Source organism: Peromyscus maniculatus, chromosome 17 (assembly GCF_049852395.1).
Source record: "Peromyscus maniculatus bairdii isolate BWxNUB_F1_BW_parent chromosome 17, HU_Pman_BW_mat_3.1, whole genome shotgun sequence".
Lineage (NCBI taxonomy): Eukaryota > Metazoa > Chordata > Mammalia > Rodentia > Cricetidae > Peromyscus > Peromyscus maniculatus.
The window spans coordinates 32,647,353-32,661,632 of NC_134868.1; the positions used below are offsets into that span (position 1 = coordinate 32,647,353).

A 14,280-nucleotide genomic window follows, 5' to 3' on the forward strand; every position below is an offset into this window, starting at 1 on the left:
CATATGTAATTTAAATGCTAGAAGCTAAACCTGCAAAGTTATTTGGCCATGAAAGCTAAGTTTAATAGCGTTGTGTGTTTCTGTCCTCACTTATTCATGGCTGTTCTATACATCATCCACCAGTGCAGTATCAAGTTCTCCGTGCCATCTGTGAGGATGGGTCCTAGAGTTCCCTTAGAAAGCATTGTCTCAGCATGTGCTAGTCCCTTGCATAAAATGGTAATGTTTGCTTGTGCCCTGTTCACACCCTCTTCTGCATACTTTACATTGGCTCTTGATTGCTTAAAATAACCACCCACGGTAAATACTTGCTATGATGGGTTACTTAGGAAAGATGACAAAAAAGTCTAAGTGTATTCAATACAGACTCAGTACTTTGCTTTGAATCATTTGATCCATGGTTGTTTAAAGCCATGGCTGGTTAAACCCACTGGTGCAGGCAGGCCCTGGGGAAATGGAAAGATGGCTGTATGATGTTGGAATTGCAGGGCAGAGAAATGGCAGGACACCCTGAAATGCAGTCTGAAGACACCTCTTGTTTCTAAACACTGCTACTCAGCCAACCCAGCAGTAACGTGGGCGTTCATTACTGGGGAAATGGGACCCTTAGATTTGATTTTGGGTGCTCATGATCCTTTTAAATAGACTAGTGTAAAATAAAAGATAAAAAGCACTCATTTTTTTTTCCCAGTCTTGCCATTCATCGTGTCTTGTAAGTTTCAGGAGAGTAGTTCTTCTGCTTTCACAGTGGAAGGAAACAATATGAGGGAAAGGGAAAGCAGGATGCTTCAATAGCTTTAAGTTTCATGATTGGGATCCTACATAAACGTCTTCACACATTCCTAAGATCTTACCCTTGAAGGCTTGCCTATGTAGAGGGTTCTTCAACTTGGATTAAAAACAAACATACCTCGATTTCCACAAAGTCTGATCCCCCTTTTCCGACACTGGTATGGGGTGCAGGCTGACCAAAGGCTCGTTGTTCTGGGGATGGTCCCACCGCTCCTCTGATGACCGTGTGGCTGTGGCCTCTTCCCACAGGCCTCCATCTGCAGGAGCAGCCAACCCCTTTCTGGCTTCAGTGCTCGGTGTCTGGAGGACGAACAGATGCTCCAGGCCATCAGGAAAGCCAATCCCGGAAGTGACTTCATTTATGTCGTGGACACTCGGCCTAAAGTAAGTGTCAACATTGTCACACATGTCTCTCCAGCCCTGACTCCCCAGGCTGGAGGGAAGCAAAGCTTCACTGACACCGTTCCTTGCTCTGGCTGGTTCATCTAGAAAGGGTTGTTCCTGACATGAGCAGGCCGTGGGGACCCCTGCCCTCTGCTGCATCGCAGCTCCAGGAGGGGCTGACTGTGCGGAATATATTTCCATTTCCCCTGTTTTTCACATCGTGCTGGTCACACAGTAAATGGGTGCTGTTCGGTTTTACAAGTTGTCTCCCTGAATGGGTGAGTTGTATGACACGTAAGTTAAATGTCAGCAGTGCTATTTAAAAAAAGAACACAAGGGAGTAAAAACATGACATACGAAAGAGAAAGTAAACTAATAGCTCAAGTCAGTTTAAAAGTACGAGCAGGCACTTAGTAGTGTAGTTGTAGGTATTTATAGACATGGTCTTCACATCTTGCCACATCATACATTCTGGGTCTCCGCCTTTCTAGTAAACTTCCGCTGCCCAGCATAGACAAACTCTCCTGACCAGGCATGAAGATGCTGGAAGGCTTGCACTTGGAAGATGTGAAAAAGTCTTTTACTTCTATTGCTGCCTTTCGGTCTGTGTCTTTCTGTCCAAATCAGGCTCGGACCCCTTCCTTCCTACCCCGCCCACCCTCCCGCCTCCTCCCTGTGTCTTCTGTGTAAGGTAGAGCTGCTGTGTGTGCTCTGATAGTTTGTGCTCCTTAGAAGGTACTCTGCAGACGACTCAGGACGCGGAAGGAAGGCGGGGCTTTCCTGAGGGGAGACTGCAAATCCTTTTCCTACCCTCCTTTTCCAGCTTTGCAAAGAGATAAACAGATTGACCTGCTAACTGAAGAGCCAGTGATCCAAGTTGGCTCTGTGTAGTGTAAGCCTTCCCTAGAATGTGGCAGCTGCAAGGCCAGGCCTCGTCCATATTTAAAGCCAATTAATCCTCAGGATTTGATTTGAAGGGTATATTTAGTACTCAACTTTGTTTACTCTAAGTGATAAGGAGTTTGGCTCCCGTCCATTAAATAACGTTAGGTACCTTCTTCCCATATTTATCCAGGCTCACTTACATGGTTTTTAAACTGCTTGCTTCCAGCTTGCTTTCTTCCTTTTTTTTTTTTTTTTGTTTTGTTTTGTTTTGTTTTAAGGACCATGACCATGTTGTTTGGTCCCCACCCCCACCCCGAGTGTGTTAGGCTTCCTAGGTAGCCAGGGAAGTAAATGGATGTTTGCCATGGAAGGATGCATGGTGACCTGCAAGTTTTCCTCAGTCCTTGCCCGTGCACCCAGACGTACTCCCTAGTATAATTAAAAAGAAGAAAGGCTTAGGAGGCAGCTCAGGGGATCCCGATCTGTGGCCTTTGAGCCAGGCTAAATCCACACAAGAGCTTCCCAAGCCACCCACTCAGATGAAAGCCTTCTGAACTGCTCACTGATGTGAGAGGGATGGGCAGCAGAGGCCGTGACATCCTCAAGGATGTATTGCCGAGAGTCTCCTTGGGGTCACATGCTGCTGCTAGAGATTGGTGCATTAAAAACTGTGGAAATGTGGCAGAAGAGTATTTGTTGAGATCCAAAACAAGGAGTGTTTCTACCATATCTCAACCTTGCCCATGGCTTCATCAGATGTTCTGATTTCAAAATTTATCAGATTTTGATGAGCTTTCAAACAATGTCGAGTGCTTTCTTATTTAATTCTTGTAAGAACCCTGCAGATTAGCAAACTTCTTTTCTTTTCCTTGGTAATAGCTTAGCTTTAAAGAGGTTAAGCCATTCACCAAGATCACACAGTTGAGGGCTGAGGCCACGTTGAGTCAAATACAGGCTCATCAGACTCCAAAGCCAGTGTTGTTCTAGTTATCAAAAACATCTCTAGGGGACTATGTCTCCATACAGGACTCTGGAGAGGGTTGCCACCTCAGTTGATCGTACACCCAGTGGAGCCCGAGACACAGCTTCAGAGCCAGCCCCAAGCTCAGCCCCAATCATTTCAAGGCCGAAGGAGCAGGAAGGGTCGGACCTGTGCACTGCATGCCTACCAGCTATGGAGGAAGTGTGAGTCCTGAAGGCAGGGGTGAGGTTGAGGGACCTGTGCACTGCATGCCTACCAGCTATGGAGGAAGTGTGAGTCCTGAAGGCAGGGGTGAGGTTGAGACTGGCCCGGTGTCATGCTCCGGCTCCAAAGATTGCATTGTGGTTATGGCCTTAAGGTCACTGCAGCAGTGGCTATTTTATTGTGTAAGAGGAAGTCATGGGGTATTTCTCTCTCTCTCTCTCTGGTAATGGGTAGTGTCTGTTCACTGGGCCCCATGCAGGTGGCATCTTCAAGACACAGCTATGGAGATTAGGGGTGCCTGACAGGTTGGACCCTATTTCATGGTCATAATATGCATCCACCTTGCAGGTGGTCATTAACTGATGAAGGGGAATGGGAGGATGGGAGAGAGGCGTTGTATTTCATGGCAGGTTGGGGACAGTCTTCTCTCCTGTTCTTTGTCAGTGCAAGGGTGGAGAAATATCCTTTGGCTTAGGTTGGACCTGAACAAACTTGATAAAACCTGGCCAAGATGGCTTATCTACACTGAAGGTCCCCAGTGAGGGGTGATGGGCAAGTGTGCTGGTAAGGCTGCTGGAATGGGCTCGTGCCATAGTGGATCTCCCACGTGAGTGAAATGGCGCTTCCTACCCTAGGAGCCTACACGTGTGTCTGTGTGTCTTTGGAAAGGCGCCCTTTGGATACCTATGCTAATAGAAGGCAGAGGCGGTCAGTTAGTACCAATCAGAGAAGCACTGTTAACCACTCAGGCTTTACAAAGAGCTATGTATCCAAAGCCTTCTTTCCATGTAGCCCCTCCTACTGACTATACAGAAAAGATGGGCCTGGTAGAGAGCACAGGAGGGGAGAGTCCTGGAGCAGAGCATCCATCAGTCCACATTGCCTATAGATCGGGAAAGAGACCACTTTGCGTTGTTTGTGGGTTGGAAATTTAAATGAACCTGAATCAAGATTCCTACTTGAATATAATCCTGGTACTCTTCAATATGCACAAGACGTCTCTAGATGGTGAGGGGGAGAACTGGATAAGCTGATTTGTAGATAGGACTTGTAGGCACTAAAACCACCTAGTGTTTCCCTGAGTGTGCCACAGTTAAAGGTAGTGGGTCATAGCAAGACGAGGAGGGGAAAGCACCATCCTCTGACAGCCTGTGTCAGGCTGTGGCCCCGTTCTCCTGCTAAAGTCATCTTCACTGGTTTCCTGTTCCACACCATCAGGCCAGGCCTCATACATTTTATGATTCAGGCATAAAATCTAATTGGTGTCATCCTAGACTCAGACTAGGATAGGATAGGGACCAGGCCTTCCTTCAGCTTGGTCTCAAGACCAGCACTCACTGGTTATTCATGGGTGTGATTCACGGGGCGGTACAGGACCTGATTCTGTTTCTGTGTGGTTTTGGCTTGATCACCTCTTAGCTCATTCTTTTATGTAGTCATGTGTCCAGTTGGCCAGCCAGTCATCAGGTCTCCGTGTGTAGAGTGTGGCAGCCATAAGTGTGGTGTAGAGATGTGTCTGTAACTGATGACGCTCCTCTCTCTCCACTTCTTCACTGCTGATTTTTTTTTTTCTTTTTCAGTGCTGGGGTTGAACCTAGAACTTCATACGAGGGCAGGTGCTTTGCTATTGAGCTCCTTCCTCAGTCTCTGTTCACCTTCTGTTTGGGGGCTGGGTCTTACTGAGTTGCCAAGCTGTCCCTGACATGCACTGTTGGCCCTGGCTCAGCCTGCAGAAGCTGGGAATACAGGCCTGTGCCACCAGGCCTGGCTCACCGCTGGGGTTTTGAATACCCACCGCTTGGCATGCTGCTCCCATGTGGTGGACCCTCTCTGTTGCCAACTCTAAATCCATTTCTGTTTTTCCATTAAAGACACTCAAAATGACTCAGCCACTGCTCACCACCACAGTTTAAATTCCTTACTGAGGCTGTCTGTAGAGGACCCTACATGCTTTGAGTCCCTCGTGGGCCTCTGCCTCCGTTTCCTTTACAGCTTCATGCAGACAGCCTCTCCATCCTCCGCAGTGAACCCCAGCTCTTACTGTTTTCACCTGGCAGGGTTGCTCCAGATTCCCGCCCCTACACAGTCCAGCCTCCAGCTCTTACCAGTCCTGCGAGCCATGGCCCCTCTGAGGCCTGGTGGAATGATCTGCTACTTTGGGCACTGGTACCATGTGCTCTCTCTTCCATATTCAGTTACGTGCTTAAGGCAGCACGAACAACTTCACGTGCATCTCTTTATCCCAGCCAGTGACTTCTTGTGTCTTCTGTGGGTATGTCTGCCCCGGAAATGCTGGTGCCACCACTGCCTGGCAATAGCTTTTTACTTAATTATGAATTGTAGTTCGCAGCCAAAGGAGCCACATTAGACCTGCTAATTGTGATTTGTTGATGTAAAGCATATTCTGTCTGTCTGTTATATCTGTCTGTCTGTCTGTCTGCCTGCCTACCTACCTACCCGCCTGTCAATCATCTATCTATCCTGGAGTAACTTTTTGGATATTTATTATTTCTAAAATTGTGTTTCTGCTTTGAGAGTTCAGCTTTTACCAGAGCTCCTGAAGAAATTGTTAGTATGCTAGATTAAATATCGCCACCTTCTGTCCAGTATGTGAAGTACACACTGACTTTCAAGAAGCTTTCTCCTGTGTGTTTTTAAGAAAAACTGCCAGTCAGTCCTCTTACTTATTTTAAAGTGTGAGCATATGTTGTCTATGTAACAACTGCAGTAGTAACAGTATTTTGCTTGTTACATGTTACACATGTTTAGAAGAGGATGGGAGTATGTGGTGAGAAGGCTTGACTTGAATTCAGATGCAGAATTATAAGCATAGTTCGTGTAACATAAAGCTTCTTGTATGGATCCTGTTAATTTGTTGCATTTTATGAAGCTCATTACAAAGGTTTAGCCAACAGCCCTGAAAATAATTTCATAAAGTGGCGAGTTTATGTTTTTAGTACATAGTTCCATGCGAATAACATCTATGTGTAATTCCTGGAAGAAAAAAATGTCCCTTAAGATATTAGAACCTTTTAAAGGATGAACATACATCCTTAAGATATATTATTAAAGCTTTTCTTGGTTGAGGCTAAAGCCTGTGCTCTAAGGACTGGTGGCCTGCTTCTGTAGCCTGGGGTCAGTCTTCTGAAGAGCCGACAGTCCCCACGGATGACAGAGGAGCTGAGCTGAGGAGCGGAATCCGGCTTGCTCTTGAAGCAGGCGTTCCCGTGGCAGGGGCTTGCTCTCAGCTGTGTTGTGTTTCCTTCCTGATGGCCTCCTTTCTGTGACCCATGATCCAAACTTAATATATGCTTCCTGAAACAGTGAAAGGCTACAAGAGTATCTGAAGTAATGTTGATAGTATTCCCCTGCAATCTGCCAGCTCTTCTTCTGCTGAAATTGTTACCAAATTGGCATAGTCATCAATAATTTTAATTCTTCTTAATGGATGTAAATAAATATTTCAGCAAGTTTATTAACAGTGGGCGGTTGCATGAACACGCTTCAGCTGACACATATGTACATGTAGATGGGTGATATGTGAGAGAGAAAAGGGGGGGATAGGTTGGGGCCCATGTCTTTGGTGCCTGGTTGTGTTCCAGGGCGTGGATGTGCCATGGTTTATCCAGTTACCACTCTGATGAGATACTTACAGGCTCGCAGCTTTCATGTTTATAAAAATATTGTGGCAGACATTCTTCATCTATATGTGCTGGGACCTTTCATCTTGTAAGGTTTTCAGAACTAGAAGATCTGGGGCAAAGTATTTTATAACTTAACTTAGCTTTTTAAACTTAACTATTGCAAGTACTGCTTTGTGCTGCACTCTCCAAAGCAGATCTTCCCACCCCCATCTGGCTAGTTCCCTAAGAAGAGAACGGTCAGTGAGCGCTGTTCTCCATCAGTGACAGCTTGCTCAGTCAAACTGCAAGAGAGGAGCATCCCCAGCCTTACATCCCCGTGAGAAGTCCGTGTTTCCCACCTAGGGCAGGCCTTGTCTGCTCGATTGTACTGCACAGGGTTAGAGTAGTTTGGGCCTTAATCAGTTTCTTCCGAGTCCATTAGCACCGAACCCACTTTACACTGAACTTCCAATGTCTTATCTACAAATTATGGTTACGAAAGTGAGAAAAGCCCTCCATTAGACATCGAGAATGGGAGAAGGCAAGTGGAAGAAGCGGCCGTGAAGCCTGACTGTCAGCGTTCTCTCTTCAGTCTGTCGGATTCCTGCTGAAGGTTCAGTTGGGCAAATTAGAAGGAGCAGCCCTACCTGACGACGTATTTGTTGGTGTTACGGTTCTGGCAGATAAGTTAACTTACAGAGCCTTGTATCGATAGATGTCTCTGGATAGTCTTCTGCCAGTCGGCAAGTTCTGATGTATGGTGTTGAATTGGCTCTGCCACAGACTTCTCTATCAGGTCAGCACTGGTGTCAGAACTGGCAGAGGCATCTCCAGGACGACTTACAGACTACTTCCCAGCTAAGAAAACGTCACCCAGACCAGCACATGAGTGCCGTTGACCATAGCTCAGCCTTTGTGCTTCAGCTATGAGAGCTCAGTACAGTGTTCCAGGGATTTAGACCACATTATGTGTCTTCACATCTTTGCAATGTTTTTATACGTGTCCAAGCAATGTGTTGGTTGTTCCATGCCCTGAATGTAATTGATGACTATTTTGTTTTGCTGACCACTGCAGCTTAATGCAATGGCCAATCGTGCCGCAGGGAAAGGCTATGAGAACGAAGACAATTATTCCAATATCAAGTTTCAGTTTATCGGGATAGAGAACATCCATGTCATGAGGAACAGTCTTCAGAAAATGCTGGAAGGTAAACCATTTTGTTATGCACAGCAGTAAAAGAATACTTAAGTATTTTGATGCCAAAATGGAATAAGATAGTCCTTTAATGTTTTTCTAATGATACTGTTAAATGCGTGTAAGTTGGGAGAATATTTGCAGTTGAGAGAATAATCATGTTGCAGTGACTCTTTAAACATGTAACAGCCTTCTCATTTCATCAGGTGGTTTTATGTGGCAGTTAGCAGCCAGGACTCTGCATTGTCAACCTCCCTCCCATTTATTCATTCACGGACATTTGGAAAGAAAGCAGCCCTACCTTTAAAGCACTAGCCCACTGTTCCTGAGTGCCTGTTGGAAGGATGTTGGAGTTCTTGAGCCTCATTTCTGAGTGCCAGGAGCTGCCACAGCACACATGCACATGTCACCCCCATCCTAACAGAGCAGTGAGCACTGTGAGGACACACAAAGACTTACATGTCCATGTGGAGAGGAAACAAAAGGATGGGTCGTATGATGTGGGAGAATTCCTCTTATGTCAGTGTGCTCATGAGCAGAAAGTCTGCACTTCATGCAAGACTTGCTTCATGACTGCTTATGCTCTTCCTGATCATGAGGTCCGGTGAAGGCATCCTGCGACCTCCAGAGGCCACTGAAAAAGAGGAAAATGCCCAAGCCACAGAGCCGTGCCTTGCCTCTGAACGCTGGAGCACCTCTGAGGAGAGTGTGGAGCAGTGGTGGAGTGCTAGGGAGGCTGGCCGTCTCGGGAGCGGCTGTGGGGTCTGGGGTGAAGAGGGACCGAGGGGCTGAATGGCTTTGGGGGATGCACATCCGCACCCCGTGACTTACTCGGTCCTCCGTTCCATCAGGACAGCACGGTGTGGCAAGGACCTAATGAGGCACTGGAGGAAGTGTCATGGGGACCTAGTCTCCCTCTCCTGGACCCCCCAGTTGACCTTAGTCATTGTGACTGCCTGCAGGGGAGTGGAAGGATTCAATGAATAACTTACCCAGTTTTCTTCTACAGGACAGTTTGGTACCCCTGGCTGTAACACTTGAAAATTTGACTGAAAGCTGTCGGTCTAGCTCAGTAGTGTAAGGCCTTGGGTTCAGTTCTCAGCACTGGGGTAAATAAATGAGCAATTAAATAATTAGAAGCCGATGCCTGCATCTAAAACAAGAACAGCACATAGCTCCTATGGGCGTCATATTTTGACAGTCTGTCTCTGAGGTCGCAGGTCTGACCATCTTGGTGTGAGTATTTGAGTTACTTAAGCATCTAGACTCTTTCATTTTGTCCTTGCTATCAATAGAGCTTTGCCTGTAGAAGAAAAATGGGCTAGCCTGACACTGTTGTTGAGAAGACACTCTTTAGTGTGAGAAGTGTTCACCATTGTTGCAGTCACTAGGAAAATTGTACATTGGCACACTTTATAATTTGCATTCAGCAGTTTCAAATGTTCGAGGTCGTAAACTTTCTTTGCACAGTGAGTTGCTCCTAGGAGTATTTGTACCATAGGCCTCTGACTTTGGTTTCTAAATTGCCGTGTGTTTGGTTTTTCAACCCTTGTCCTCTGGCCTGTTTCACTGCTTTTCCTAAAGGACAAGCAAACTGACTGAGTTCGGGAGGGCAGCTCTGTTTCACAAGGGACCATGGTGCTGCCGCATAATCCTCGGGCTGTGTGGCATTGTAAGCAAGGACAGCTTTCTGGATACCTTTCAGGGGTCTTGACCAATGTTTGACTACTTGCTTTTCCTGAGTAAATTATAAACTACTGCTGGAGTCTCATCGATACAGTGAGACCCACCTTCCCAGGGGTTTCTGCTTCAGACAGGGGTCCTTGGCATCACAGGCTGGGAGGCAGCTAATGGAGTCCCTTCTTGACTCTTATTTTCTTCAGATTTGCTAAACCATGGTTTTCGATATTATCAGAAGAGAATATGAAATGGAAGGTGGAATTACTTGTGTTCTGGGGAAGTTCTTTCTATAAATAGGAGCCCCAGAATATTTTATCAGAAACAGAAATTTAGGATGGAATTCACATCCTCTATAGGTCCTTTCATTGAGGTCAATTTAAGTCAACTTAAACTTTAATTTAGGTTGGAGATCAAACTGTTTTCTCCCTCCCTACCAAGTAGATGAATGTTTCTGGTGCCTAGCAATTTTGTAACCTAATTGTTGTTCATAGTAGTTCCTCTTCTTACACAGATACTTGCTTTCTTCTCAAAGAATAGAGGAGCGCTGGGTTTTCTTTGCTGTAAGAATGGATGCTGGAGTCTAGAGTGGTCTCTTTGTGAGCCTGCCCTCTTGAGCAGTGGAGCTTGTCTTGCTCACACCCTTGGTTCGGTGTTGAAAAGGCCATCCACCTTTTGTACAAGTACGGAAGCACGAAATGCACACAGAAGTGTTCAGTGTCACAGCTTGGTGAGGTGGCGCAACAGCCTGAACCCTCTGTGTAGTTTGTCCTCAAGCCAGGGCTCTGGGGAAAGATGTGGCAGGGGCAGTTCTTCTTTTTATGACCAATGTGCCATCTTTCGGATATTGCCTAGAGCTTCCCCCTCCCTCCCTTCCTGTCAGTTCTAATCATGACATTCCACACAAATCTTGTACTGCTGGCTGTTCTGTATCTGGACCACCTAGTCACTTAAATAAAATGTCAGGCTGGTGCTGGGGTGCTGGGGTGGTGTTCCTCCTCTGCTTCCCCCTTCATCTCCTCCCTTTCTCCTCTCCCTCCTTCCTGTCTTCCTTCCTCCTTCTCTCCTTCCTTCCTTTTTGTTGGAAATAAGGTCTTACTATGTAGCCCAGGCCTCAAACTAGATATCCTTATACTTCTGCCTTCTGGGTGCTGGGATCACAGTCAGGCAAGTATTTTCATTTAAATGATTGTGGTTGGTTTTCATATCAGTGTTCTGTGACGCATGACATCTGTGCTATATAAATAGAGTGATCATCTTAGAGGTCAGACAGTTGAAGATAAAACTAAGTTGAAAAAGTCATAAAAATACTTAAATTTGCTCTGATAAGTTGCAAAGAATCATCTCTCAGCTTTAAAAAAAAAATGAAACATCAACACTACAAAGAAGGTGATAAAATCGGTGCTTTGAGTATTTCTGTCATTTAATTGACCTAGAGAGGGAGGGAGTACGCTTTGCTTAGAGATACATAATTTCTTATCAGAATTCCTCCTCTCTGGCCTAATCCAGAATATGGCTGTGAACATGCCCACACTGATAGCAGTGTTTCACTTACACTGGTAGAACTTGGGAAGCCAGGTACGGGGACAACAGCAGTAAACTAATGACATATTTATTCCCACATTCTTGATAGAAAATGTAGGAAAAATAAGTAAAGCCTTCAGTTTGTTAAACTGCACACCTACTCTCACGGTACAGTGAGTCCTGTGTGTAAAGAAGGTGAGGAGGAATTCAGAAATGATTGCTGAATTAGTGCAGGAGGATGGTGAGTGGTGGTCTTGCCCCTCTGTATCGACAAAGCATGTGCCATGGTTATGGTTGTCTTTACATACCTGTTTAGCAATACTCATTATCTCACATTTTCTATGGTTCAGGGGTTCTAAGCATGTTTTGTGCCAGAGCCCACTCCTAGTCCCAACTTCTGTTTCCACTTGCTTTGAAAGCTGCCTCCTTAGACTTTATCATCCTTTAAATCCTACCACCAGTTCCTGTTCGTGCTGGCCCAGTTTGTACGGTGACTGTGAGGTGTAGTGTAGATTACATTACACGTTCTGGTCTGTGAACTTGTCTTCATATACAAAACTCACTGTGGAAGCTAAGAAGAGCTACTGGGCATCCCTTGTGGGAACCTGCCGTCTGGGTTTCTTCGGGTCAGTGTGTGGTGATATTTTGTTCCCCAATATATTGTGCACCCTAATAAACTTATCTAGGGTCAGAGAATGGAACAGTCACTAGATAGACATAGAGGCCAGAAAATGGTGGCACACACACCTTTCATCCTGTAACTTGGGAGTCAGAGATCCATCCAGATCTCTGTGAGTTTAAGCCACACTGGAAACAGCCAGGCATGGTGACACACGCCTTTAATCCCAAAAAGTGATGTCAGGAAGCAGAAAGGTATATAAGGTGTGAGGACCAGGAACTAGAGGCTTTTTAAGCTTTTAGGCTTTTAGCAGCAGTTCAGCTGAGATCCATTTGGATGAGGACACAGAGGCTTCCAGTTTGAGGAAACAGGATCAGCTGAGAAGTTGGCAAGGTGAGGTTGGCTGTGGCTTGTTCTGCTTCTCTGATCTTTCAGAATTTATCCTAATAGCTGGCACTGAGTTTCCACTTGCTTTGAAAGCTGCCTCCTTAGACTTTATCATCCTTTAAATCCTGCCACCAGTTCCTTATCATTTAATAAGACCTTTTAAGATTTGTATTACATCAGTGTTTAATATTCTGGCATGTGTTTGTGTGATACACATTTGCATTTGCATGCGCACGGTTGTTATCTGCATATACACATGAATGGGCACTTTCCTATGCTGGTAGCTCAAGCAGTGCTAACAGACACACAGAATTGACCTTTGACTGCACTGTATCATTTAATATTACATTCTTAAGGAAAACAAGGCTATTCAAAAGAAAAGATAATATTGTATAGAGATTACAGACAGTACTGTCTTGAAGAAAAGTGGGAATGTTTTGAAGAATAGTCTTTAGTCTGGTTGGTATTTGATGGAGGATCTCTCCAGCTGGTGAAAAATTCTCTATAAATGGCCTGTGTGGCTAGTGAGGTTGAGGAGGCATTTGTTGTTGAATTATTACATCAGAAGTTTATTCTGATGTAATAAAAAAAAAAGAGGGAGATGACAGAGCTCACTTGACCGGCATGTCCCTTCCGCAGCCTCCACTCACGTCCGTCAATGGCAGCTCCTCCTGCACTGGCCCGTGCAGGGAGAGGAGTATATGCTGGTTCTCGGAGGACTGTCTGAGGGGCCCTGGCTTCTCGACTGCAAAAGGAAAAGCGATAAGGCCAACATCAGCAGCACCTGGGCATGCTTCACGATGCCGCACTCGGAAAGAACATGCTCGCGACTGCTTTGGGTACTAGGGAGTGTGGGAAAGGCCAACCCCCTGTTCCTTTTTGTGTCCCCAACATTTGCACAGGAAAAAGTAAATGGTTCAGGAAGTGTGCTGGGAAGACCAAGGAGGGCTGCCTTTCTTCTGAGGAACTTTCATATTTCTTGAGTTCTAAAACAACACATCTTATGTTGGCTTTTCGTTTTTTACAGTGTTTTGTACGTTTATACAATAGAAATGCCCAGTTATATACACACAGTGTGACTAGCTCCAGGCTGGCAAGTTCAGTTCTCTGCACTTTGTGGCATACGCTTCTGATGTCAGCCGACATGCACTTTGCTCAGCAAAATGGTTTGTAAATATTGGTTCGGGTTTGGCAACAGGAGTGAACAAATCAGTATCTCTGCCTTATCCTGAGTTTATCCAAACAAACACAACAGCTTCGTATTTAAAAGCCCAGGCACTGATTGTTTTCCGCGTAGCTCCATCTGTCGTGTGCGTTAATCATCCACAGAGCTGTTTGCTTTGAATGTGGCCACTGGCCATTAGGGAAAAGCTCCCTCTCAGCCGTCACCTCGCCCGAAGTCCTGGCGAGATGATTTTCCCCAGCGTGTGCAGTTTCTGTGTTGCTGAAAGCAGAATGGTTACACAAGAGCTCTTCTTAGTGTGGAGGGAAGGGGCTGACACGGCAGAAGCCCGCCCCTCCCCTGCCGCTTGTCCTTTTCTCACTGTCAGAGCAGGCCATCTCCAGGCTACGGAGCCTGGTGATGTTAGCATTCAGCTGACTGTCATTTCTGCACCCTGTGGGAAGAGCGGGTAAACAGGACCCTTTCTTCTCACCTAAGCGACACATTTCGAATACCAGGCTAGCCTTTGGGCCTGCTAAATTTTCTGAAATAAATATGTGTGCTAGCCAACCCCACTGCCCTACAGTGCCAACCTGAGCACTGGCTTCTGGGGTGAAACAAGACAATGTTTTCCAGGGAAGACTGGATGGAATCGCCCGAGTCTGATGACTCCCTCTTTGCAGTGTGTGCATTGTAGGATTAAGTTGAACACCTTGGGTCATGGCCTGAGGTTGGGTGTTAGAAGCAGCAGGCATTCAGGGAGGGAGCTAGAATCCGCCTCACTTCTTGCTGCTTGGGTAGTGTGCACAGGCGGAGGTGAGCCTGCCAGGCGGAGGGCCATTGAAT

The 14,280-nt window shown here is 46.0% G+C and overlaps 1 protein-coding gene across 6 annotated transcripts in view; it reads left to right on the forward strand.

Moving 5' to 3' along the window:
- The window catches only part of Mtmr7 (myotubularin related protein 7), a 124,734-nt gene that overhangs the window by 86,561 nt on the left and 23,893 nt on the right, over window positions 1–14,280 (forward strand). For all 6 annotated transcript variants that reach the window (XM_042262875.2, XM_076553494.1, XM_076553493.1 and 3 more), the window contains 2 exons: window positions 1,042–1,176; window positions 7,946–8,078. In XM_042262875.2, coding sequence (XP_042118809.2) covers window positions 1,042–1,176; window positions 7,946–8,078 — 268 coding nt within the window. The remainder of the gene's footprint in view (window positions 1–1,041; window positions 1,177–7,945; window positions 8,079–14,280) is intronic.